General features: G+C 36.9%; 1 protein-coding gene across 4 annotated transcripts in view; it reads right to left on the reverse strand.

Moving 5' to 3' along the window:
* Nsmce2 (NSE2 (MMS21) homolog, SMC5-SMC6 complex SUMO ligase) overlaps positions 1-24,435 on the reverse strand; it is a 223,707-nt gene that overhangs the window by 149,041 nt on the left and 50,231 nt on the right. For all 4 annotated transcript variants that reach the window (XM_027950003.2, XM_027950012.2, XM_071602130.1 and 1 more), the window contains exon 3: positions 23,478-23,584. In XM_027950003.2, coding sequence (XP_027805804.1) covers positions 23,478-23,584 — 107 coding nt within the window. The remainder of the gene's footprint in view (positions 1-23,477; positions 23,585-24,435) is intronic.

A 24,435-nucleotide genomic window follows, 5' to 3' on the forward strand; every position in this document is an offset into this window, starting at 1 on the left:
TCCAAGTGTGGACTGGAAACTGCTGGGCCCTGGAGGTGCGCTGATTTAATATCGTCAGACTAATAAAAATTCAATTGAAGAACCTGGAGCCTACCTAAGATTAAACCCTGCCTCCAGGAACTACGCTTACAGGATTTCCTCTCCCACTCCAGTAAGCCCACCCTGAGGGTGGGGCAGACATCATACTCCAAACCATCCCACCTAAAAGTACTGAGAAGGGAAGCTGAGACTTTTGTTTTGGACTCCAACAGAAAGAATTCATTAACTTTTCATCGAGATATATTTTCTTTCATGTCTCTTTTCTCTTAATTGTAAACTGAATGGTTCATGGATACTTCATATTTGTTTCTTTTTTCTCATTTCTAGCATTTTTTTGAAGTCAGTTATTTTTCATGGATCAGTATGTTGAGGACTAGGAAGTTTAAGTCATATATTTTGGGAGGTTTTTTGGGTATAATTTTATTTATTTATTTTTAACTTTTATTTTATATATTTTCCTCATTTATCTATTTCCCTGAATTCTTTCTCTTTTCTTCTGCTAAAACCAATTTCTATTGTTCTCTCCTTCTTTAAATTTTTACTACTGTTTTCTCTCCTCCTTCTTCATAATCATCACATCCTACATCATATCTATTCTCTCCCTATTCACCACTCAAAACTATAAAACCTTTTGCAATAACTGATCACATCATTTCTGTTCATGTGACAACACTGTAGATGTTATAGCATGAACTATTTGGTTTATGCTGTATATTGTTGGCATTGGTTGTTGTTATTACTTGTCTCCCCCTAAACGGTGAGGCACTGGACACTAGTCCACAGGCTAGAAACTCTACTGCCTCAGATCGATACTGTTAAAGGGCAGACACACAAACAACATGGAAAAGCAAGGGAACAAATCACCCACACAAACCAAGATATTTCAATAACAGAATCCATTGACACCACAGTGGAGGAAATGTCAGAGACAGAGTTTAGAATGTTCATAGTTAAACTGATCTGTGAAGTAAAGGATGATATAAGGACAGAAATCAGAAGAAAAAAGTGAAAGATCACTTCAGTAAAAAAAAGAGATTCTGAAAAAAAAAATCAAGCAGAAATCTTCAAAATGAAGTATTCAATAAACCAAATTAAAAATTCATTGGAAAGCATCACCAGCAGACTAGACCACTTGGAAGACAGAGTTTAGGAAATGAAGACAAAATATATAATCTTAAAAATAAAGTTGGTCATGGAGAAAAGTAGCTAAGACACCATGAACAGGACTTTCAAGAAATAAGGGCTAATATGAAAAGACCAAATACAAGACTTAACAGAATAGCTGAAGGCTCGATCATACAAACCAAAGGAATGGACAATCTTTTCAATGAAATAATATCAGAAATTTCCCAAATCTTAAAAATGAAATGGAAAATCAAATACAGGAGGCTTATAGGACCCCAAATATACAAAGTTACAACAGACCCACATTAAGGCATATTATTATGAAAATGCCTAACATACAGAATAAGGACAGAATTTTAAAGGCTGCAAGGGGGGGGGGGGGGGGGAGACAGGTCACATTTAGGTGGAAACCAATCCAGATCTCAGCTGATTTGTCAACCCTAGGTCTTAGAATAACATATACCAAACTCTGAAAGAAAATAGATGCCAGCCAAGAATATCATACCCAGCAAAATTAAGCTTCAGAATTGACAATGAAATAAAAACTCTCCATGGTAAACTGAAGTTAAAAGAATTTACTAGAAAGTCTGCACTACAAAACACACTCAGCAAAATATTTCATGAAAAATAAAGTTGAAAACCAGCAAAGGGAGGAACTACACTAGAAGAATTGTCAATCAAAGGAGAAACTAGTTCAAATTAGAAACCAGAAATAAACCAAAATGACAAGGAATAGAATAATATTGAATATAGATGGCCTAAACTCATCAATCAAAAGACTTAGACTGGCAGACTGGAATAAAAAACAAGCCAACGATGTGCTGTTTCCAAGAGATTTACCTCACAGGCAAAGAAATCCACAGATAAAAGTAAAAGGATGGGGGCTGGGGATGTGGCTCAAGCGGTAGCGCACTCGCCTGGCATGTGTGCGGCCCGGGTTCGATCCTCAGCACCACATACAAACAAAGATGTTGTGTCCGCCGAAAACTAAAACTAAATAAATATTTAAAAAAAAAAAAAAGTAAAAGGATGGGGAAAAAAACATATCATTCACACAGATCCTGTAAACAAGCAAGGGTTTCTATCCTTGTATCAGATAAAGTGGACTTTCAAGCCAAAGTTAATCAGAAGGGACAAAGAGGGTTATTTCATACTGCTCAAGGGAATTATACATCAACAAGACATAAAAATCATAAAGAAGTTATAGAACTAAAAAAAACACTATAATTTAGAACTAATCAACAAATATAGAATACTTCATCCATTATTGAATGAATATACTTTCTTCTCAGCAGCACAGATTTTTTTCTTCTCAAGACATAAAGCAACTCTTAGCAAACAAAAAAAAAAAAAAGAGAGAGAGATAATACCTTGCATTCTGTCAGATCATAATGGAATGAAATTAGAAATCAAATGATAAAATAAAAATAGAAGCTACTCTGATACTTGGAAATTAAATAACACACCACTGAAGGAACAATGGATAGCAGAGGAAATCAAGGATGAAATTTAAAAAATAATTAGAAGTAAATGAGAAGAGTAACACAACATAATAAAATCTCAGAACACAGTGAAGGCGTTTCTAAGAAGAAAAGTTCACTGCATTGAGCTCATTCATTAAAAGAATAGAAATCACCAAATAACCTAACATTATATCTCAAAGCCCTAGAAAAAGAACAAATGAATACCAAAAGCAGTAAAAGACAAGAAATAATTAAAATCAGAGCCAAAATCAATGAAATTGAGATAACAACAAGAAACACAATTCAAAAAAAAAAAAAAAAATCAATGAAACAAAAAGTTAGTTCTTTGAAAAAAATAAATAACATTTGAATCAAAAGTATGATATGTTAAGATCATTGTAATCTTTTGAGCAACTAATAAAAAAATTAAAATAAATACAATTCATAAACCCCTTAGCCAACCTAACCAAGAAAAAGAAGAGGAAAAAACACTAAAATTCATTATGAAAAAGGAAATATCACCATGGATATTACTTAAATACAGAAGACAATCAGCAACTATTTTGTAAATTTATACTCTAATAAAATAGAAAATCTTAAGGACATCGTAAATGTCCAGAGACATGACCTATCTCAGAATTTATACCAATCTTCCTCAAAGTAGTCCATGAAATAGAAAAGGAGGGAACCCTTCCAAACTCATTCTATGAAGCTAGTATCACACACTGATACCAAAACCAGACAAAGAAACATTAAGAAAAGACAACTTCAGACCAATGTCCCTGATAAACATATATGCAATAATTCTTAATAAAATACTGGCAAAACACATACAAAAACATATTAAAAAGATAGTACGTTATGGTCAAGTGGGGTTCATCCCAGGGATGAAACGTTGGTTCAAGATATGGAAATCAATATATGTCATTCACCACATCAATAGACTTAAAGGCAAGAATCACATGATTAACTCAACAGATGCAAAAAAAAAAAAAAAAAAAAAAAGCATTTGACAAAATACAACATCCATTCGTGTTCAAAACACTAGAAAAACTAGGGATAGTAGAAACATACCTCAACATTGTAAAAGCTATATATGTTACCCAAGGCCAAAATCATTCTAAATGGAGAAAAACTGAAAGCATTCCTTTTAAAAACTGGAAAAAGACAGGGATACCCTCTTTTATTACTTCTATTCAACAGAGTCCTTAAAACTCCAGCCAGAACAATTAAGCAAAAGAAAGAAGTTAAAAGGATATGACAAGGAAAAGAGGAACTCAACTATCCCCCTACTTTTTTGCAGGGGATACCAGGGATTAAACTAAGGGACACACAACCACTGAGCCACATCCTACCCACCCCCCCGCTCTTTTTGTATTTTATTTAGAGATAGGGTCTCACTGAGTTGCTTAGCACCTCACTGTTGCTGAGGTTGGCTTTGAGTCGTTTAGCACTTCACTGTTGCTGAGGCTGGCTTTGAACCCCCAATCCTCCTGCCTCAGCCTCCTAACCCACTGGGATTATAGGCATGCACCACTGCACTCACAGACACAATTCTATATTTAAAAGACCCAAAAAACTCCACCAGAAAACTTCTAGAACTCATGAACAAATTCGGCAAAGTAGGAGAACATAAAATTAACACCCATAAATCAATTGCATTCTTATGCACCAATGATGAATCAGCTGACAGAGAAATTAGAAAAACTATCACATTCACAAAATTCTCAGAAACAAAATAAAATACTTGGGAATCAATCTAACAAAAGAGCTAAAAGACCTCAACAAATGAAAACTAAGAACAATCAAGAAAGAAAGAAACTGAAAAAGGCCTAAGAAGATGGAAAGATCTCCCAGATAGGCAGAATTAATATCATCAAAATTGCCATACTACCAAAAGTGCTATACAGATTTAATGCAATTCTTATCAAGTTTCCAATGATATTTTTAAGAGAAACAGAAAAAGACAATTCCAAAACCCAAGTGTGAATGTTCTCTCTGATATGTGGATGCTAACACACAATAAATGGGGTGGGGATAGAAGTTCATTGGATTAGACAAAGGGGAATGGAGGGAGGATGGGGATGAGAAAGACAGTACAATGAATCAGACATAACCTTCCTATGTTAATATATGAATACACATATACATGATAACTCCACATGTACAACCACAAGAATGAGATCCTAATTAGAATAAGGTATATTCCATGTGTGTATAATATGTCAAAATACACTCCACTGTCATGTATATCTAAAAAGACAAATTTTTTAAAAAACAAAGAATGCTGAAATCATCTAATGAAGATACAGCCTAGTGCTGCCTCCTAAGGTTAGGTCAGGTGGTGTCCCACTGTATGCTCAGAACCAGTGAATAATATATGATAGTGTTTCTCCTATAGCCATAGTGCATGGGCTTGGGAATCAAGGGACAAAAGCAGAATTAGTTTCATATCTCCTCCCCCTCATCACACCTAATGATCAACTTGCAATTTTTTCCCCATCACTGCAACTCTGGTTCTGCTGGTTTAATAGTCTCAGTACCCAAGCAAGAACGATTTCACCAGGGGCTCAACAATGCCTCCAATGATTTGGAAGCTTAAACTGCAGCCTAGCAATTCTGAGCTCCTCATGACACTGAACAGACAGAAAAAAGGGAGGTTATGAAATTGGTTGGGGTAATGAATCTTGATCATCAAGAGTAAGCAGGATTGCTGCCACAGAGTGAGAAACAAGAAGTACGTGTCTGGAACCTGGAACATCTCTTGGTTTTGCCACATCTAGTGATTGGTAAAAGATAATGGAAGAGAGAAATAATTTCATATGGGCAGGATCACCAGGAACTCAGATCCCCCAGAACTGAAGGCCTTGGTGCCACACTCAGATAAAACCTACCGTCAGCTGAGAGCTGGTTGAGGACAAGAATGTGGAGTGTGCAGTAGAGAAAGGAGTTCGAGACCAATAGCAAAAGCAAAGACTAAAGTGTCTACTCATGTTTGTTTCTTGTTTTGATACATACATATTTATGTTTTTAACTAATTTCTTTCTCTCCTTTTCTCCTAATATTTTATCAAAATAAGTTGGTTGCTCACTAGTTATAGAGTACCAAAGGGACCATTCACAAAGAAAATAAGCTCACCCATATAGCCTAGACTTGGAGTCAGAAATTATAAATTCCATAATTGTTTTCTTCCCCCTTTCTGGCAGAGGGAGGGCATGTTTTTCACTTTTAATAAAAAGAAAGAAAAGAAAACTGCAATACGTCAGGAGGGAGTATTTTGTTGCTGTTGCCACTGTTATTACAAATTCAAGTCCGGAAGAAATGTGTTTATTTGTAGAGGTTAAGCAGTCAAGCTCGCCTGCCTAGAATTTTCTGAACATGTTTCCTAGGTTCAGGAAATTGCTCACCTTGGCAGTGATAAGAACTGGGTAAGGACCATAAACTCACTTTCTCAGCCCTCTTTGCAGCAACAACACAGATGCGTCACTGTGGCCTTTGTTCGTGGGCCCTAAGTTCTTGAGAATGACATGCCAGAGGTATAACATAGAAGGTGCTGGCATAAACCCTGAAACTAAATTATCTAGATGTTTAACCTTCAAATTCCTTCTGCTTCAAACTAGATGTGTGATCCTGGGCATGTTACTTAGCTTTTCAGAACATCAATTTTTCCTTCTATAACTCTACTTAATTAAAAGGATATCATATTAAATAAATTAATGTGCATAAATAATTTAGAGTTCTGAAATCCAATACATTAGCTGTTAGATGTGTGTGATCATTTAAATCTGAATCCATTAAGTAATATGAAAAATGAAGTTCCTCAGTTGTATGGTCACAGTTCAAATGCTTGATAGCCCCAGGTGGTAGTGCTGACCATTCTGGATGATGTGGCAAATGGACATCTCCAGCACTGTAGAAAGTTCTACGGGAAATGTTGACTGAGAGAATACTTCCTGGCACTCACTAAGCATGCAAATGATAACTACTGCTGTTGCTACCATGGTTCTATGGTCACATTTTTATTATCATAAGAGCAAGCTTGAGGTGCAAAATCTTGAGGTGCACCAGCTCAAAATATGGTGGAGGAGATAGACAAATAAAAAGTAATTACAGGGGTGGGATTGTAGCTCAGCGTTAGAACGCTCACCTAGCATGTGCGAGGCACTGGGTTCGATTCTCAGCAGCACATAAAATAAATAAATAAAATAAAGGTACTGTGTCCAACTACAAAAAAAATATTTTAAAAAAGTAATTACAACATGGTCTTATAAGAATTAGCAGCAGTATCCCTAGCAGCAGTTGCACGGATAGGTCTGTTGAATCGCTAAGAACATGACCAATTTCTACCCTAGACTTCACCAACTATTTCCAGAGAGCTAGGGGCCACACACTGCTCTAGATTCTGGGGCTACAAGAGAGACCAAGTGCTTGCTCTTGTGGAGTTTGCATTCTGGTTAAGTAAATAATAATAAGAAAATGCAGAATAAGAAGAAAATATATAATTAGCCTGAGAATAAGTACCAGAGAACAGTTAAGGAGGATGGAAAGGGGTGAGCTCTTTCATGATGGACAGTCGAAGAAGGACTCCCTAAAAAGATGACCTCTGAACAGAGACCTGAAGAAAACAGCAGGGGGGCCCATAGAGCTGGAACCAGAGTGAAAACAGAGGAAAAGTGATAGATGAGGTCAGAATGTACATTGGGACAGATGATGGTGCCCTTTTTAGCCTTTATTCTTAGAGAGAAGAGAAGGTTTTAAGCAGAGGAGTGAGAAGATCTGACTTTCTTTTTAAAAAGATTCCTCTGCCTGTTAAGATGGGAACAGATTTTAAGGGAGGAGAGGCAGAAATAGGAGACTAGTCAGGGGGCTGCCGTAGTCATCTAGGCAGAAGTGTCAATATCCTGAATTTGGCTGAGAGCAGAAGAAACAGCAAGAAGTGGTCAGATTCTAAACATAATATGGAGGCAGAAATAACAGGGTTAGCTGAAGGACAGAATATGAGCTGTGAAACAATTAAGGAACTTAGAATGACTCTGGTTTGGGGCCTGTTAAATTGATAAGGAAGTCTAGAAAAATAGCTGGTTTGGGAGGGGCAAACAAATAGTTTGGTTTTAGAAGGCTACAGGCATAATACCTGTGGGAATGAAATGAAGTAGAACTGAAAAGAAGACAGCTCTACATCTGAGAGGGGGTTTTGGGGAAAGGTCCAGCTTACAGCTTCGGACGCTAAAAAATGCTTATGCACATAGTGTTGTAAGGAGGCAGAAGCAATCCACCTGGCAGGGACAGCAGATGATGTCAGGGGGGGACTGTTGAGAGGAGCTCAACTCAAACACCAAGGCTGAGTAGGAGTTGGCTATCTGAAAGTGCAAGAGCACTCCAAAGAGACAAAAGAATGGTAGGAAATGAGACTACATTTTTAAAACCACATAAAGAAGTTTGCAATTACCCCTAAGGAAAAAACAATAGCTGAAGAAGGCAAAGCTGTGGAAAAGGCAGACAAAATAATCAATTTTCAATGTAGAAAGATCACTTGGGTTACTAGCGGAAAGCATAATAGAAAAGAGCAAACTTACTCTGGGAGGGTGTGAAAATGGGGATGGAGGTAGAGGAATGAATTTGACACCCAATAAAATTTGGAAATGGAATATGAGATATGAGGAGTCTTGGAAGACTAGCAAGGACCACCAGGTCTCTCTTGTGAGAAACCAAAGACATTGCCATTTTCTAAGTTACAGAATCCCAGGAGAACATTAAGAGGAAAATTTCAATATCAGATGCTGACTTAAGGAGCCTACAGCACATTTAAGTGGAGAATGTCAAATTCATCATTGACTTCATGTATGTGTTACTGGATGAGAATCTGGAATGGAAAAAAGGATTTGGGACTCAGTGGCATAAAGACAGTAATTTAAGTTAAAAGCACACATGTTACCTTTCAGGAAGAGTGTGTACTGCAAGAGAAAAGAAAGACAAAGAGCAAGTAGGAAAACAACGATTTAATGAGTAGAAAGATAAAGCAAGGCCCATCAAAGAGGGTATGGAGGAGAGACCAGAAGCCCAAAGGAAAAACAGATGTGTGCTGTCCTAAAAGGTAAGGGGAGGCAATCCAGGAAGAAGGAGTATTTATCAACAGCAGGAGGTCCAGGAGGAGAGCTCCTGAGCAGTATCCTCTGGATTTGTTACTAGGTTTGTAACCTGGGTGGTTCACTAAACTGCTAGCCTAACCTCATCAGGGACCTACACACTCCACACTCGGAGGGTGAGGAGAAATGGCAGTGTGTGCACAGCACTTGGAACGACACATGGGGCACTCCAAAACACTCCACCTGCTATTACCATGTATCAAATGTGTGCCAGACAAGCAGGATGCAGTGACAAGGAGAACAAGGTTGAAAGCATGGGACCACAGGAATTGAGGCTGTCAAAGGCCAAATGTTTGTGTACCCTCAAATGTATGCTGAGACCCTACTCCCCAAGATGACAGTGTCAAGAGGTGGGAACTTTGGGAGATCCTGAGGACAGGAGGGAAGAGTGCATATGAATGGGACTTTGCACCCTTATAGAAAGAGCCCACAGAAACTGGTTTGCCCCTCTGTCTTGTGAGGACGTAGTCAGAAAAGAGTGGGTCCCAATGAACACAGAACCTGCCAGCATCTTCACCTTAAACTTCTAGCCTCCAAAACTTGGGAAATCAGTATCTATAGCTTACAGTATTCTCTTATGGCACCCCAAATGGATTAAGTCAAACAGGCACTTTGAAAAAGAGCAACTATGAGAAAATAATCAGTCATTTCCCTTTTCTTCACTCTCCTCTCAATGTTTCCTCTCTCTTTCCTTCTAAGTACAGCTTAAAATGCAGGAATCCCCAAGAACCTGTCACCGGGCCTCATTTAAGTTACTCCAGTCTTTCCACGAGAACTGCCACTCACCACGATCATCATGAGCTTGTAATACAGATGTTATGACATTCTTAAGAAGAGACAGCTTAAATCCAGGAGTAAGCCATAAATAAATGAAACATGTTGCAAAGAAGTTAAATTTACAATTAATGACTTCAAAAATTCTTGTAACAAGTTTTAAAATGATAAGTCAGGTAATGTTTATCAAATGAAATATTCTAACTACACGATCAAGGAGACCTTTGAACAACCAACCTGACTTTCAGCTTAGTTTCGACACAGAAAAGTCTCCAGATGGTATCCAACATACACTTCCCCGTCGAGAGTTCAAGTTCCATCTACCTTTTCTTGCTCTCACTCCTCAGCCATAGAAGCATGTGGACCTGAAAACTACTTGTAAGAAATACTGTATTTCCCAAAATAAAATAAAAAATACTAATGTAAGAAATATTATATTTAGCAAAATAAAATAAAAAATACTTTGTTAAAAGGGAAATAAAAGAATTCCACTAACTTTATATATATATATTAGTCTGAACCATTCCCATCCCTTTGGTATAATTTTTTCCATAGCCCTGTCATTTTGGGATGGCTATTGCCATTCTTTTCCATGTTTCTTTCAATACACAAAGCTTGTGTCATATTCCCTTCCCTACCTGCTTATTCTATAATACATCAAATTCAAATTCTCAGTAATCAGTCCTAACTATGGAGGACATCAACTTTCCTATGGACACTTAGATAAGCCTCTCCTTACCACATAACTCAGCACTGAAGCTTTCATGGTGATGAAAAGCCATTTTGCACTGGAATCTAAGCAACAAAACACTGAAAGTATAGTGAGAAAAACATCTTGCTCCAGACTTTGTGTGCAAATATGTGTGGAGGGGCAAGGAGTAGGCAAGACAAAGAAGTGACCTGGGAGGAGAACAGAGCAGTGCTGTTTCATGGCAGCTCTTTCTGGGCACTCTGGCTAAGGAAATCCAGCCTTCTACACCTGAGACTGCTAGAGAATATTCCAGCCACACAGTGGCTGAGAAAAAGGCTGTTCTCTTCCATGCTCCATGTCTTCCCTGGGTCCTCCAGGCATTTCCATGAATCAGAAGACCTTAATAATCACCATTTCTAGTAGAACTAACTCACCATTTCTAGTAGAACTTAAAAGGGATATCTTAATTGTTTTCCTCTTTCTGTTCTTGATAAGGATCCATCAGAAAACCTATATGGAATGACTATAGTAATTGAAAAGATAGGCAAAATGTCTATTTGGGGGATATAATGTTTTTTCTTTCAATCCATAAATTAACTTTTAAAGTACCATATGGTTTCTAATAAATAGTTCAGTCTGATTTCAAATCCCTTTCTTTACACTATACCACATCTCTACATCACAGAAAGGAGGACAACCCAAGGATATGAGGCTGGATCTTTCCCCTCAGCTTTCACATCTTACCAACACAATAAAGACTATGGAATTATCTAGCAGTTTATTAATGCTCCTTATCCTTTACCTACTCTATTTATTTCAGTATAGCAACCTATCAAATTCTCTATTATTGCTTCCTCCTTAAAGAATATTGTGTCCTGTTACTTGAAATTACTTCCCACCAGCAGATGTGTCTACCTTTTGGCTTCTAATTCTCCTCCTAGAATTTGAAAATTAACCTAATCAAAAAGCTCCGATATAATGAGAAAATTTAAGTGTAGGTGCTTCATTGTCTATAGAGCACTTTTTAGATAATGTCAAAATGAGAGAAATTAAATATTTCTGAACCAAATACCTAACAGCTACTGAGCTGAGACTACAGGGTGGCCTCACCAGGCTTAGAAACAGATTATACTACAGTTTTATGTCCCTATTCTGAAAATCTGAAATTCAAAGTGCTTCAAAGTCCAAAAGGTTTTGAGAGTTTACATTTGCCACAAGTAGAAAATTCTATACCTGACATACAATGAGTCACAATCAAAATGCAGGCATACTAAAAATATTTTATAAGGTTACCTCCAGGCCATGTGCATAAGGTACATGTGAAACATAAATGAATGCTGTGTCTAGACTTGGGTCCCCATCCCTGATATATCTCACTGTGATTATACAAATATTACAAACTCCAAAATATTTCAAAATCTAAAACAATTTGGTACCAATTATTCTAGATAAAGGATACACAACCTGTATATCATAATGCACTATAAAATAATTTCATTAAACTACTACATTTCCAGATTTGGTGGCTACCCAGTAAACTGGGCTCTACTGGCTGTAACCCATTTTCCATGATTTCTCTGTACATTTTACTTCAGAAGTGCTCAAGGAAACAAGTCAATAAAAATGCCATCTTACATTAGACCAATATTAAAAAATTTTTAAACCACCTTTTAAGTCCTGTTTCCAATTTATTTTGAAGAGTAAAAGCAGCAATTCATATTTTCTAAATGCCTACTAGATGAAGCCTCACTTCTTTTGAAGCATGAAGCATTTTGTCTACATTACCTCATTCAACCCTTGCAACTGTCCTATAAAGTATTATTATCCTCTTTTTGCAGATAAGAAAACTGAAGGTTTATAAGAACAGGTCACTAATTCCACAGTTACCACACAATTTTTTCTACTGTCAGCAAAATGCTTTTCACATGTTCCATATAAATATCACACACGAACCATATCACTGTCTTCTTTTAGGGAAAAACTTCTTTTACTGTTTCTAAACTTGATCATAAACAAGAAGAAAATAATTATTTATGGGTTGGGAGTGTGGTTCAGTGAGAAAATGCTTGGGTTCAGTCCCCAGCACCGGAAGAAAAAAAAAAAATTTCAACCTGAGTTATGTAAATGCAACTTAGTACACTGCCCAGCATATAGTAAACACTAGAGAAACATTAGCTATGCTTATTTTTATTGTGGAAAGCACTGGATATCTTAATAAATATAAAGAATCTCATTAAAACTAAAAAAAAAAAAACTTATTTCATTTTTAATCCCTAAAATCCCTTCATATTCACCCACTGCCAACTTTAGAGTCTACCACAAAACTTTAGAAGGGTCAAAGATATGGGATCTTCTAAAGTTTTTCTTCTTTTTAATATAAAAGTTAATTATAATGGTATTATTTTCCTATAGCAGTTCTTTAATACTAACAGAATTCCACACCTTGACAGGTGTGGGGAGTCACATTTTGTTTAAACAGAATTTCTCACACCTTTACTTTGGGAAATATATAATAAGATAAGATATGATGCTCAGAGTCAATAATAACTACCTTTCCTTTGTAAGATTACTGTGCTCATTAAAAAGGGAACCAGAAAGGGTTTCTCATCTCTTTGCTGGGCAAAGATGATTGGTTTTAGACTCTTGGTCACATGGTGAAAGGACTGAAGTATTAACTGGTAAATCTGACTTAAGCAAACCCTTGGCAAATATTAAATAAGCAGGGAAAGCACAGGAGAAGTGAATTCACTCTCTTACCTTGACCTTGGCTAAGTACTCTAAAACACTTTAAATGAACACCAAACTGATACTCATACTACAAATGGGCTTTGTTTCAAGTTTACGGAAATTGGATCACAATAACTCCTTATAATGGGCCAGTCCAGAAACTTAGCCACTGAATGTTCATGTCTGTAGAAAATTGCATTCCATGATTCAATTCAGAAATTCAAACACTGAGAATAATCTTTTCTCTTTCCAGCTCCAAGAGCTAATAGGAACTCCTTTCCGACCCTCTTTGAAAGAACCAGAAAGTCTCCTTCACTCTAGTTTTGTGACCATTCACATCACATACAAGATGCCAGAAGTGAACAATTAGTAAGCAATAACCACCTTTTTTTTTTTAAAGTCAAAACAGATTCCAGCTATAATTGCTCAAGGAGTCATGTAGGACAAATATTATTATTACTTCATTTTAGAAATGAGGAAGATGAAGTACAGAAGTTCCGTGACTTGTCCAAGGTTACAGTCTGGCAGAACTAGGATTAATTTAAAGCCATATATTATTTCCCAGCCCAACATTTATCAATCAAATACCAACTGCCTAGAAAAGACTTTACATTTAGATTATATCTGGCTTTGTGAGTTTTCATTAATTTCATTCTCTATTGGTGCCTGATGAGTTAACCGCTAAAACCATCAGATCAGAAATTATACTGTTTTAATTAAATCATTGTTTTCTCCCTGTTATATATAGATGTTAAACTTTTAAGTGTTTCATAATGAAGTGACTCCATGACTAAGCAAGCCTGATCTACATTAGTCACTTGTTGAACTGTTCCCTGAGATTCACACGAAACTCTTAGAGGGTGGGGGAGTACAGAAATAAGGCTTTACAAAAAAGATGACTAAAATAAGGACAAAAAGTGAATGTGAATCTTGCACATTTTTTCTTTCCAGTTTAAACTGAGTTAGGAAAATAAATGTGAGCCATTTGTTCCAAGTCCAAGTGATTTAGAAGAAAATAGTTCACTAACATAAATCAGCAATGTGGTGGACATTTCTGTGGCAAGAGGAAGAAGTTAAAAGTTAACAGGACAGAACAGTAAGGCCTTGCCTTTATACAGCACTTTTACCTCTGCAGTACTTTCCACATACGTTATCTCATTTTTTGTAATCAAGATATCACTCTAAGATGGGTAGGGGCAGACATTACTAAGCTGATTTTGCAAACCAGCATAAAGAGTCTAAGAAATTTGCTGAAAGTCACACAGCTGTGCAGTGGACAGGTCTAGAAGAAAACTCAAAAGTTAAATTGAACATTAACACCAAACAACTTACTACTGTAACAGGATCATATAAGACCATATATTACAAAGGCAAAGCACTTTTATTCCATATTCTGGTTGAGTAATTCCATTAGTGTTATAAAAAATGTGGTATCACATATTCTAATTCCACCTACATTATTTATAGGTGCCTTAAGCAGTATCTTGAGAATTTGTTCTAAGAAAATACTGAGCAGATGATATTTTTGATGAGTCTTTTAAAACTTGGTTTAACTACACCTTACATGTCAGATTAAATTTCTGATTTTGCAAGAGGAACATTCTATGAGCGCATCCAGGACTTCGTCCACTAATGTCTTCCCATTTAGTGTTTTATGGGACACTTGGGCTTCTGTTTCAAGTCAGAGGCTAAAATAAACTTCAGTTGACAGAGGATAACCTAATGAGTTTAGGGCTTGCTTCTCGATACCAACAGCATTCCAAGAAACACACAGTGCTGAGGCCACTGGGAGGCAGGCATGGAAGATGTGAGGCCCTGCAGGTGCCAGCCACGGGGAAGTAAAAGCAAGCAAGTCAGAATGCCTGAAAATCTGGTGCAATCATATTCAACTATTTCTGGTTACTGCTTTCAATGTTAAGTAATGCTGACTTAACCTTTCCAAAAATCACTTTCTATTAGAAGATAAGTATATGATTATTTTAAGATAAAATAAAGGACAAAAGATAAGCAAATTAAAAACTATTTTACCCCTGAAAGAAATGAAATTTAAAAAGCTCCAGTGGTTAAGGAATCAGGATGGGATAGAACAAAAGAATGAAAGTGCGGCTATTGCCAGGAGCTTCGTGCTGTGAAAGACACAGACAGAGGCGCCCTCTCGGTTTTCCCAATGACAGCTCACTGGGCATTATTAGCTCCACTTCAGAAGAAAAAAGCTTTTCCTTACCAGGACCACTGCCAATGTACAAGGGGACTCAGAAAAATAAAACCCATTCATGTGCTCTCCATTTATATGCTTCCTTCTCTTGACTGACATGGATATGACACCTCAGGAGAATAAATCCAACATGTTTTTCTCTCATAATATTTTTCAAATCTGTTATTAATAAAGTAAACAAAAAATATTTAAAGATGTAAGCAGGATAGTTCAAAATGTAATTATGAGAGAAATTTTAAAGTTACATTTTCACAAAGTTTTCACTTAAACTATGTGAGAAAACAAAGAATTATTTCTGAATCAGCACTTACGAGTTTTTAGTTGTCTGGTTCTCAAACCAGTATATGGTAAAGGGCACAATCTCTTTTTCATTGTTATAGACATAAAAAAGAATTATCATCAAGGAACTTCAAATTCAACTGGCCCGATGCCACACCACTCACTGGCTTCTGCACCAACTTGGGCCCCTGATTCCTCCAGTCTGAGGACTAGACACTGACTAGAGAACCAAGTTCCACTCCATTCCACCCCTCTACCTGAAATTAGCAGAGAAATCCCTTTCAAGGAAAGGGACCTTTCCTTAACTGGGGAAGGAACACAGCCCTGGACTCCCCCAGTGGGTCCTATAGCCAACTCTACTCTCCAATGTGAACCCAGAGAATCCCTCTGTGATACTATTTGAAGGTCAAGGTACATGTTCTCCTCTACAGAACTTCCCAAACAACCTTACTAATTAGCATGACAGACTCTTCCAGGTGCTTTCATGGCATCACTTTTCATTCCCTCAGAGTTCTGTCATCCTTATATTCAGAAGAAACTCAGGTTCAGAGTTAAAGTGCACAAGAGCCAGGAACTGAGCAACAACTCTTTGTCTTTACTCTGAATTTCTGAGGTGTGTTTTAGTTGTTTCTATTTATTTCACTGTTAAAATTAAAACAATGGGCTGTTTTGTACATGTATGTCAAGAGACTTTTGTATTTCTACTGGAGGAAGGATACTATTGGCAATAACTGAAAAATTTCTGAGATTTATAACCAACTGCTTTCAACTTCACACTGTGAAAATGCATTAATCTTAGAGTGAACCTTAATGTCTGATGATTCATTCCCCAATTCAATCTATTCACCCACCTCCCTTCTGTAGTTGTCCATTCAATATCACTGCCAGATAGTGGGGGAAAGCCCAGATTGCAAGTTTTTCAATACTTATCAATTATGGTAAAAAGTTGATATTGAAAGGAAGTTAAAGAAGTTCTAATAAGGGTTCAATGCTATATGAAGATTATGTTCAATGTTAGCAAAACCAGGAGTTTGCTGTATTAAAGAACATGCATGCCAGTTATTCCAGTGGTTAGCCAGGCTGGCCCTGCCTCAGGTCCGTGAGGCCGAGGTATTCACTATGCACACCCAGTGCTTACCTGCAGCTTGGTGGTGAGCCTGGCACCCAGTGCTTACCTGCAGCTTGGTGGTGAGCCTGGTTTTCAAAGGTCTGTCTGCTTTTCCTACCCTTCTGCCATTCACTAAGCCCCTTCTCTCTTCCCTCTACAGCTTCTCTGTAAGAACTGGCTGCTTCCCCACCCTCTGGCCTACTCTGTAACCCCCTTCCCTTCCTTCTCTCCTCTCTCCACTCCACAGAGGGGTCTTGTTTGCCTCAAAGAGAGGCTCTGACAGCCAAGCAGTCACTGCATGTTCTTTACTTTCCTTCTCACTGTTGGAATAAGACATTTTTCCGGTCTGGCCCTTTCATGACCTTCTACATAGAAACATCTCTAAGGCCTGGTTTGCACCCCTCCCCTCATGCCATACACAAACCAATTCCTGGATGCTACAAAATGCTGGATCTAGCACTGAGCCTTCTTTGTAAAATTAGGGGGCTGCAACTTTCATACAGCAACACTGAACAAAGTGGGTTCTGCAGATCAGTCCCCTTAGCCCAGAAGGTTTTCTAGTTAACCAAGTTTAGGAAATTTCTGAATATCTTCTTTCTTTGGAGAACCCCACTTCATGAAAGCCTATTAAAGGTGTTAGAGTCTTTAAGGAAATTCTTTTTATCAAGCATTCTTCAAAATAATTTGCCCACAAAAATCTTATTCTCCTATTATACTTATTCCTGATCTACTAGAATCATGGAATAGAAAATGCTGCACTAGAGGCACTTTAAGGACTACTGAAGTGAAATGTTTTCTAAATTCTGATTAAAATTCAATTCAATGCTTAATATCTCAAAAACAGATGGATTTCTACAAACTGAATGAAAATCAGTCTCAATTTAGGACAGAATTCTCACCTACTGCATTCATCTTACCTCAGAGCTTTTACATCCTAGACTTTTTCCTACAGAGATAACTCAATTAGTGAAATGCTATCTCCAGGTGTAACTCTGTATATGAGACAAAATGCTATCAAACACAACTTAGAGGATAACTGTTGAGGAGTTCTAAAGCACTGAATTAGAAATTAATCACCAGTAATCACAGAAACAAATACATTCCAGGGCCAAGGGGCTGAAGGGTGAATACCTAAAGTTGGTTTTTTTTTTGTTTGTTTTTTTCCCTATTAATTTCCAGACCTGGGCAATGTTGATATAGACAATAAGGTTCACATATGACATGACTCATTTGAAAAACCATTGATGTGAAAGGCATCAAAAAAATGCACTCTGTTCTGGAGTGCTAAATGTAAATGTCAGGGCGGCAGCAGAGAAGAGGGATGGCCCCCAGGACTTGGCTACTGACTCCCAGAGCTTTTCACCAATTTCTCTCCCCTGTCATGTCACCTCCTTGCTAGTCCACTGACAGCAGTAATTTTTTTTTGTGCTCAGGAATCTCCTAACCTCCATCTTTATAATCCCAAAACTACTTTCTCCCTTCCTCTTTGGCCAGTGATTCACAATGTCTAATAGACCAAGGTACATTTGAATATTCTCTCAGCAGGTGATTATATCTAGGAAATTACATTCTCTGGCCTTAAACTTCCTCTAGATACTAGAAAACACATTATCATCTTTCTAAGTGACAAATTCTCCCCAAATTTGATTTAACTAAAATGATGACTCCCATCTTACAAGATAACCTATAAGACTGCATGTTAAAGTACTAGCTATTAAGATGAGTTTAAAGAAGGTAAATGCAAAGCTTAGCAAGTGATGAAAGATGAAGGGTGAGAGGGCACAGGGAAGTAATATGTCCAAACAGTCAAAACTAGTTGCACAACAAGGCTGAGGTAAACTATACCTTTGACCCACGTTGTACTTTTATTATATCTAAGATTGTCCAGGTTCAATACTTTATATGAAGTATATTTCTACTCTTTTAATTCTCAACACATTAGTTTTAAAAGGCAGATACTATGCTCATCTGAGCCTATGGAATAAAAACCATAGAAGGTACGGGGGCACACCATGAAGAGATTACAAACTCAACAGAGACAAACACAAATGGGCCCGTGGAGCACTTCACTGGTCCAATTAAGATGGGAAATATTCTCTCTCACCAGGCTTCTTGGAAAAACTGTTATAAAGACACTGACTTAAAAAACAAAAACAACTATGTGTCTGCAATCTGATTTAAATGCTCTAAAATCTTACATAATCGATAAGATACAAGAAGCAGAGAAGAGGGTTTTGAGGAGGGTGAAAAAAACATATATGCCCTAGGCTTTCCAATAACAGGCTGGAGCAGCACATGCTAAAAGAACAATGCATAGGTAAAGTCATTTAAGTTTAAAATTTGTTTGATTTAAAAATTTTAAATTAAGGATCATGAAAAAAATGTGCCATGGCATAATGTGAATATCAAGCTTTATTTTTTTTATAAACCCTTGAACTATATCACATTAAAAATACAAGAGGATGTACATCTTATCATTGGTAATAATTTGTGACACTAATCTGAACCCATTAGGCCATTTCTCATTTAACTTCATGGTTCCAATCCTTTTTTACTATCATAATTAAGATTATAGAAAACTGCAAGGACTACCTCTGTAACAGTTATTGGACTTTTTTTTTTTTCTTTTTAAGCATTTCTTATTTTAAAAAATAAGACAGATCTGAGGATTTCTTGAACTAAACTGGCACCCATCCTCCATGCCTACCCTCAGGAATCTGAAGGCCACATGATAATCTACAGGTTTAGTTGCAAACATTCATAGACAAAAAAATCAGAAACAATTAGGACTACTGATGGATATACTCAATACTTACTAAAATATCTCATTTCAGAAAGAATAATCCCTGCTTGAGAAGAGGAATACCAGTAATGAAATTATTCTTAAACCCACCAATGCCATGATTCGTACCAACAGCTACAGCACCTGGCACGTAGTAGTAAGCACTTAAAAATCTGTTAATGAATGAATCATTGACCAACATTAGGTAGGTTACTCAACTACTCTATTTAATACTTTAACTTTCTGTATATAAAAGTAGGCCTTCCCTGCCCTAATTTTCTCAAATTCAGTCTTTGGGTTGGTCAAGGCACTCTGAAACTCAGACATCAAGACAATCAGAAATAAGGTGCTTCCATTTCCTGCAAACGTCACATAAAGAAGTTACACCCACGTTGAGGCTCATTTCATGTTCATCCTAACTATCACTTCCCCAGGAAGGTGCCTCCCAACCACTCCAAGAGATATCACACCCTTAAGTTATTAACTGTCCCTGAATGCCTTATTTTCTCCTTGTAGAACATACAACAACGGTACTTATATAACATCTGTATTGCTCTTTGTTAAATGTTTGGCTCCTATTCTAGGCTTTGGACATCCTGAAGGTGAAGGTTATATGGGTCTTGCTAATGACTTACTTCCTGCACCTAGTAGTGCTTGGCACATAAGTATCTAGTAAATATTTATTCAATAAACATTTGGGAACAAAAAGCCAGCCAATAATGTTCCTTCAATGTACTCAAACAGTTGAAGCTTGGAAAGCTAGGCAATGAACATCACACTGTCAGAAGTCTAATGTCAAGAAAATCACCACTCTCAACAAAAAGCTAAGAAAAATTTTTCCCTACAGTAAGTGACAGAAGTAGTAGTGTCCAGGAGCAGTGGGAAACGCCTGTAATCCTAGCTACTGGGGGGGCGGGGGGGGGGGCTGAAGCAGGAGGATTGCTAGTTCAAAGCCAACTTCAGCAATTTAGCAAGACTTTGTCTCAAAATAAAAAAGAAAAAGGGTTGGGGATGTAGCTCAGTGGTAAAATGCCCCGGGTTCATTTACCAGTACTACAAAACAACAAGTAGGAGGAAGAGGAGGAAGAGGAAGAAGAGATGTATTATAATATCTGTGTACCATTTCTAGCTTTCAAAACACTTTCATTACCTGTTTGGTCTTACAACTGAAAAGTCTCCAAACAGTTCATATAGAACTGTCTCTGATTTGGTTTTTAGAGGTCTGACAGCTAGATAACCAATATATCCAGTTTTTATAAATGTCTTTAGAGGCTATTTGGGGATTTTGTTTTAGTGCTCATTGTATAATATTCCCTTTACAAACAGGTCAGCTGGAAACCAGTCTGAATATTTTTTCATTTTTAAAATTTCAAAGCACTGAAATAAATACCAATTTCAAATTAAACTCACAGGCAGTATAGTATATGGTAGCTCTATTTTCTCAAAAAAAAAAAAAAAAAGGAAGGCAACCTGGGATCCTCTGCTAACTGCCAAAGGGACTTCTCAGGGACTTGGTGGTAAGTTAATCCATATTTCTAAGGTTCCAAAGTCAGCTTCCAAAACCTGTTAGGAGACGCACAATCTTCAAAACTTGGTTGTGACAGTAGAAGAAAAATGCTTGCATAAACAATAAAACAAACACTGATAATTAAAAAAGAAGTTGGATCAGAATTTGGTCAAATGCTACTATAATGGAAGTACTATAGTTCCCAAGTCTGAAAGAGCAGAAGGTTAAATGGGACTCATGTGGACTCCCATTATCTGCTTTCTTTCTTCATTGCTGGACTTTAAAACCATTCTTCATTCTAGAGACCACAAACACCTTCTACTGTGACTTTAAGAGCTTAGATTCCTAAAGTCCATATAACATATCAAAGCCAAGAAAAGCACCATGAAATAAAGTGAGCAAAACAAAGCATCTGTTTTTAGAAAGAGTTTGTTCTACCTTTCCAAGGAATTCTGTTTGGAAATCTGTGTTTGCAATAACATAATATCTAATAGCTCCATCAAATTTTATCAATGCCAAAGTAGTTTGATAGACATTATCTAATCTGATTCACATAATAATCTTGTGAAATAGGGAGGCCAAGGATTTTATAGATGAAGAACATGAGGTTCCAAGAAATTAAGTTTCGTGAGCAAGGCTCCTAACTTAGAAAGTAGAAGAACTAAGGCTTGAAGTGTTTCTGATTCCTACACCACTGCTCTTTCTAAAGAAAGATACCACCCTGGGTCCATCTTAAGCTGCTATTCATTCTTGATACCCCATGAAAAGAAGATAGGAATAGCCATAACTTAGAATATGGAGAGTCATATCAAATAAATCCATCAAAATAGTGGTTACATTCCTACTGAGTCCTTAATGGTTTCGGGTCTTAGAGACCTCATAAAATGATGCTTTACTACTCTGGGTCTTGTATTGAGCTCTTATAGATAGGATTTGGTAACAGGAAAGGAAATGAAACATGTTTTCTCCTCTTATGAAAGACAAGGGACCTTCTGAGAAGCATTAGAATCTTTAAATCCATTCCTCCACAGGCTAGAATGAAATAAGGGCTAAAAAGTAGGATAAAACTCAAAAGTACAGTCTTCCCTGTTGAGGAAGGTAAGAGTAATAGGATGAAACCTCAAAATGAAAGAAATGCTGAATGTGGGTGAGGGTGGGGGATTTTTTGAGTCTAACTTTTCTTTTATGAGTGACTCAGTTACTTGATAGGGGAAGAGTTCAATTCTTCTTGCAAAACTACCTTCACTATCAGTGAATCTTAAAGGTTAGTAGAGAAAAAATTGACATTAAGTTCTTTGACTCCCAAGTCTCTTTTTTTTTTTAAATCAAACCAAGATTGAGCCATATAATAGACTTAACTCTACTCTTTGGCAGCAAACAAAATTTATTCTACAAACTTGCCATATTCTTTTAAGTTGGTGGTTTTCAACCTTGGAAACAAAATGAAGTTTCTAAAATATACTAGTGCCCCAATCCGGCTCCAGACCTGTGCAATCAGGTATCTTAGAGTGGGAACTGGCTGATTCTAGAACTTAGCTATAATTAAAAAACCTCTAGTCTTAGTGCTTTGTTATTCATCATCAAAGATGATGTCGACAGAATGTCATTTTATATTTTTCTATGGGAGAAATATTCAGAGAACCAGGACTAAAAGTCACAGTGACCTGAAACATTAGAATTCTACAAGCTGAATGAGTTTATTGCTTTGATATAAACAGATATTATAAAAGTTACTTAAATATCACATTGAATAAATACTAGCCATTCAGGGAAAAAAAAATGTCATATAACCATATAACGCTTACTTCCACCAACATATGTAGTAAACAAAGTTGAAACATTTATCTTGCACTGAACAGTAGCTGATTTTGTTAAATATCTGGGTTTTTTCCATAGTTATAAGTAAGAAAAGGCAAATAAAAAAAAAAAAAAAACGGAAGTACAAGACACCGTATTACACAGGTATATGAAATCAGTTCAACAGGGAGTTTCCATGGTTCAGAGGACAAAGGGCTTCTCAGAAACATTACTGCAATCATATTGCTCATTTCTTACTCAACACAGTAGTACTAAAAAGGATGTTGCTATGTTCCCACCTTAACTGCCTTATGTGCAGTTCCTGTGACAGCTGGAGTCAACAAAGATAAGTTTGGCTTCTGGAAAAAATGAAATGCCAACCTTCTTTATTTTACACTTGCTCTAAAACTTTTCCATATTATCTGATTATAACAATTTTGCAATAGGTGGTATATTAGCTACAGCTAATGAGTAACTAAACCTGGTCTAAATTATATGTCTAAGCAAATATAGCAATAAAAACAAGCTGTTTTAACAAAACGTTTTAAAAGTTAAAAATCTCACATTCAAAGAGGGTTTACATTAAAAAAAAATGCAAGACAATCTAAGTTGAATTTAATATGCTAATTAACCTCCATGGCCTAGCTGGGAAAATAATGTAAGATTCCTATTCTATGAGATTTCCTGGTTAAGAGGAAATTAATAGTTGATACAATAAGGATAAGGAAATATTAAAGGTTAGGAAAGAATTCTTATTTTGTGTTTCTATTTTTAGGTCACAGGAGCTATAATCAAAAACAACAAAGTGAGTGGCGTACACTTACATGATTTATTGTAGATTGAACAGCCTTAACATAATGGTTTAGGTCTCGATCCATTATAGCAAATTCAACCATCGCCTTGTCCATACTATATTCGCTACTCACTTCAGCTGAAAAATAAAAGAGATTGCAATTATTAATTTCCACTTAAAATACTATATCTACCTGGAAACAGTTACACCAATATAATCCTTATCAATTTTGGAAAAGTATTACATATTTTTTAAAAACCTTCTCAATATAGGCCTGTTTCATTCAAAATTGTAAGAATAAGAATACACAGAAGAAAACAACTCAAAGGTAGTTTTGGGAGTGGAATGAAAAACAGATTTGTTCTCAGGAGGTCCTTTCCAAGCTTTGCCACTTATCATGATCCTAAATCAAGACACCTCTCTCAGTCTTAGTTCCCTCATCCCTTAAAGCAACCCAATCGTATATCCATCACACAAACCTCACAGTTACAGATCAAATAAGGAAGATTTCCATGCTCCTAACAATGGGCTGGATCATTTGGATTGATTCTATTGGGGGGCGGGGTTCCTTAAAAACAAGAATCCCACAGTAGTAAAAAATAACCAGGGAAAACCAAAAAAGAGAAGTAGGACAACAAGACACCTAAGTCCCAGCAAGCTGGGATCCCTGCTCCTCAGTATGAAGGTAAACCAGAAGCAATCCTGCCCTGTTCTTTGGAACGGCAGGGAGGTTCACCTTGCCCATTAAGCAAAAGAGTAGGGAAGGGAAAAGGGAAGAGGAAAAGAACTTGTTTCTGAAAAACTGTCCACAAGCTAGCCCTCCTGGATTTGCTCGCTGGGATCCCCTAACCTGAGTGGCCCCAGGACCCTATGCTCTGATTCTGGTGCAGAATGGCCTCAGACTAATAGTTCCCACAGGTCTGTGGCAGAAGAAAACATAACTCCCTGGAGAAGACAATTTCATCTAGGGGTCAAATAATCCCCAGGAA

This window comes from Marmota flaviventris, chromosome 15, assembly GCF_047511675.1.
Source record: "Marmota flaviventris isolate mMarFla1 chromosome 15, mMarFla1.hap1, whole genome shotgun sequence".
Classification (NCBI taxonomy): Eukaryota; Metazoa; Chordata; class Mammalia; order Rodentia; family Sciuridae; genus Marmota; species Marmota flaviventris.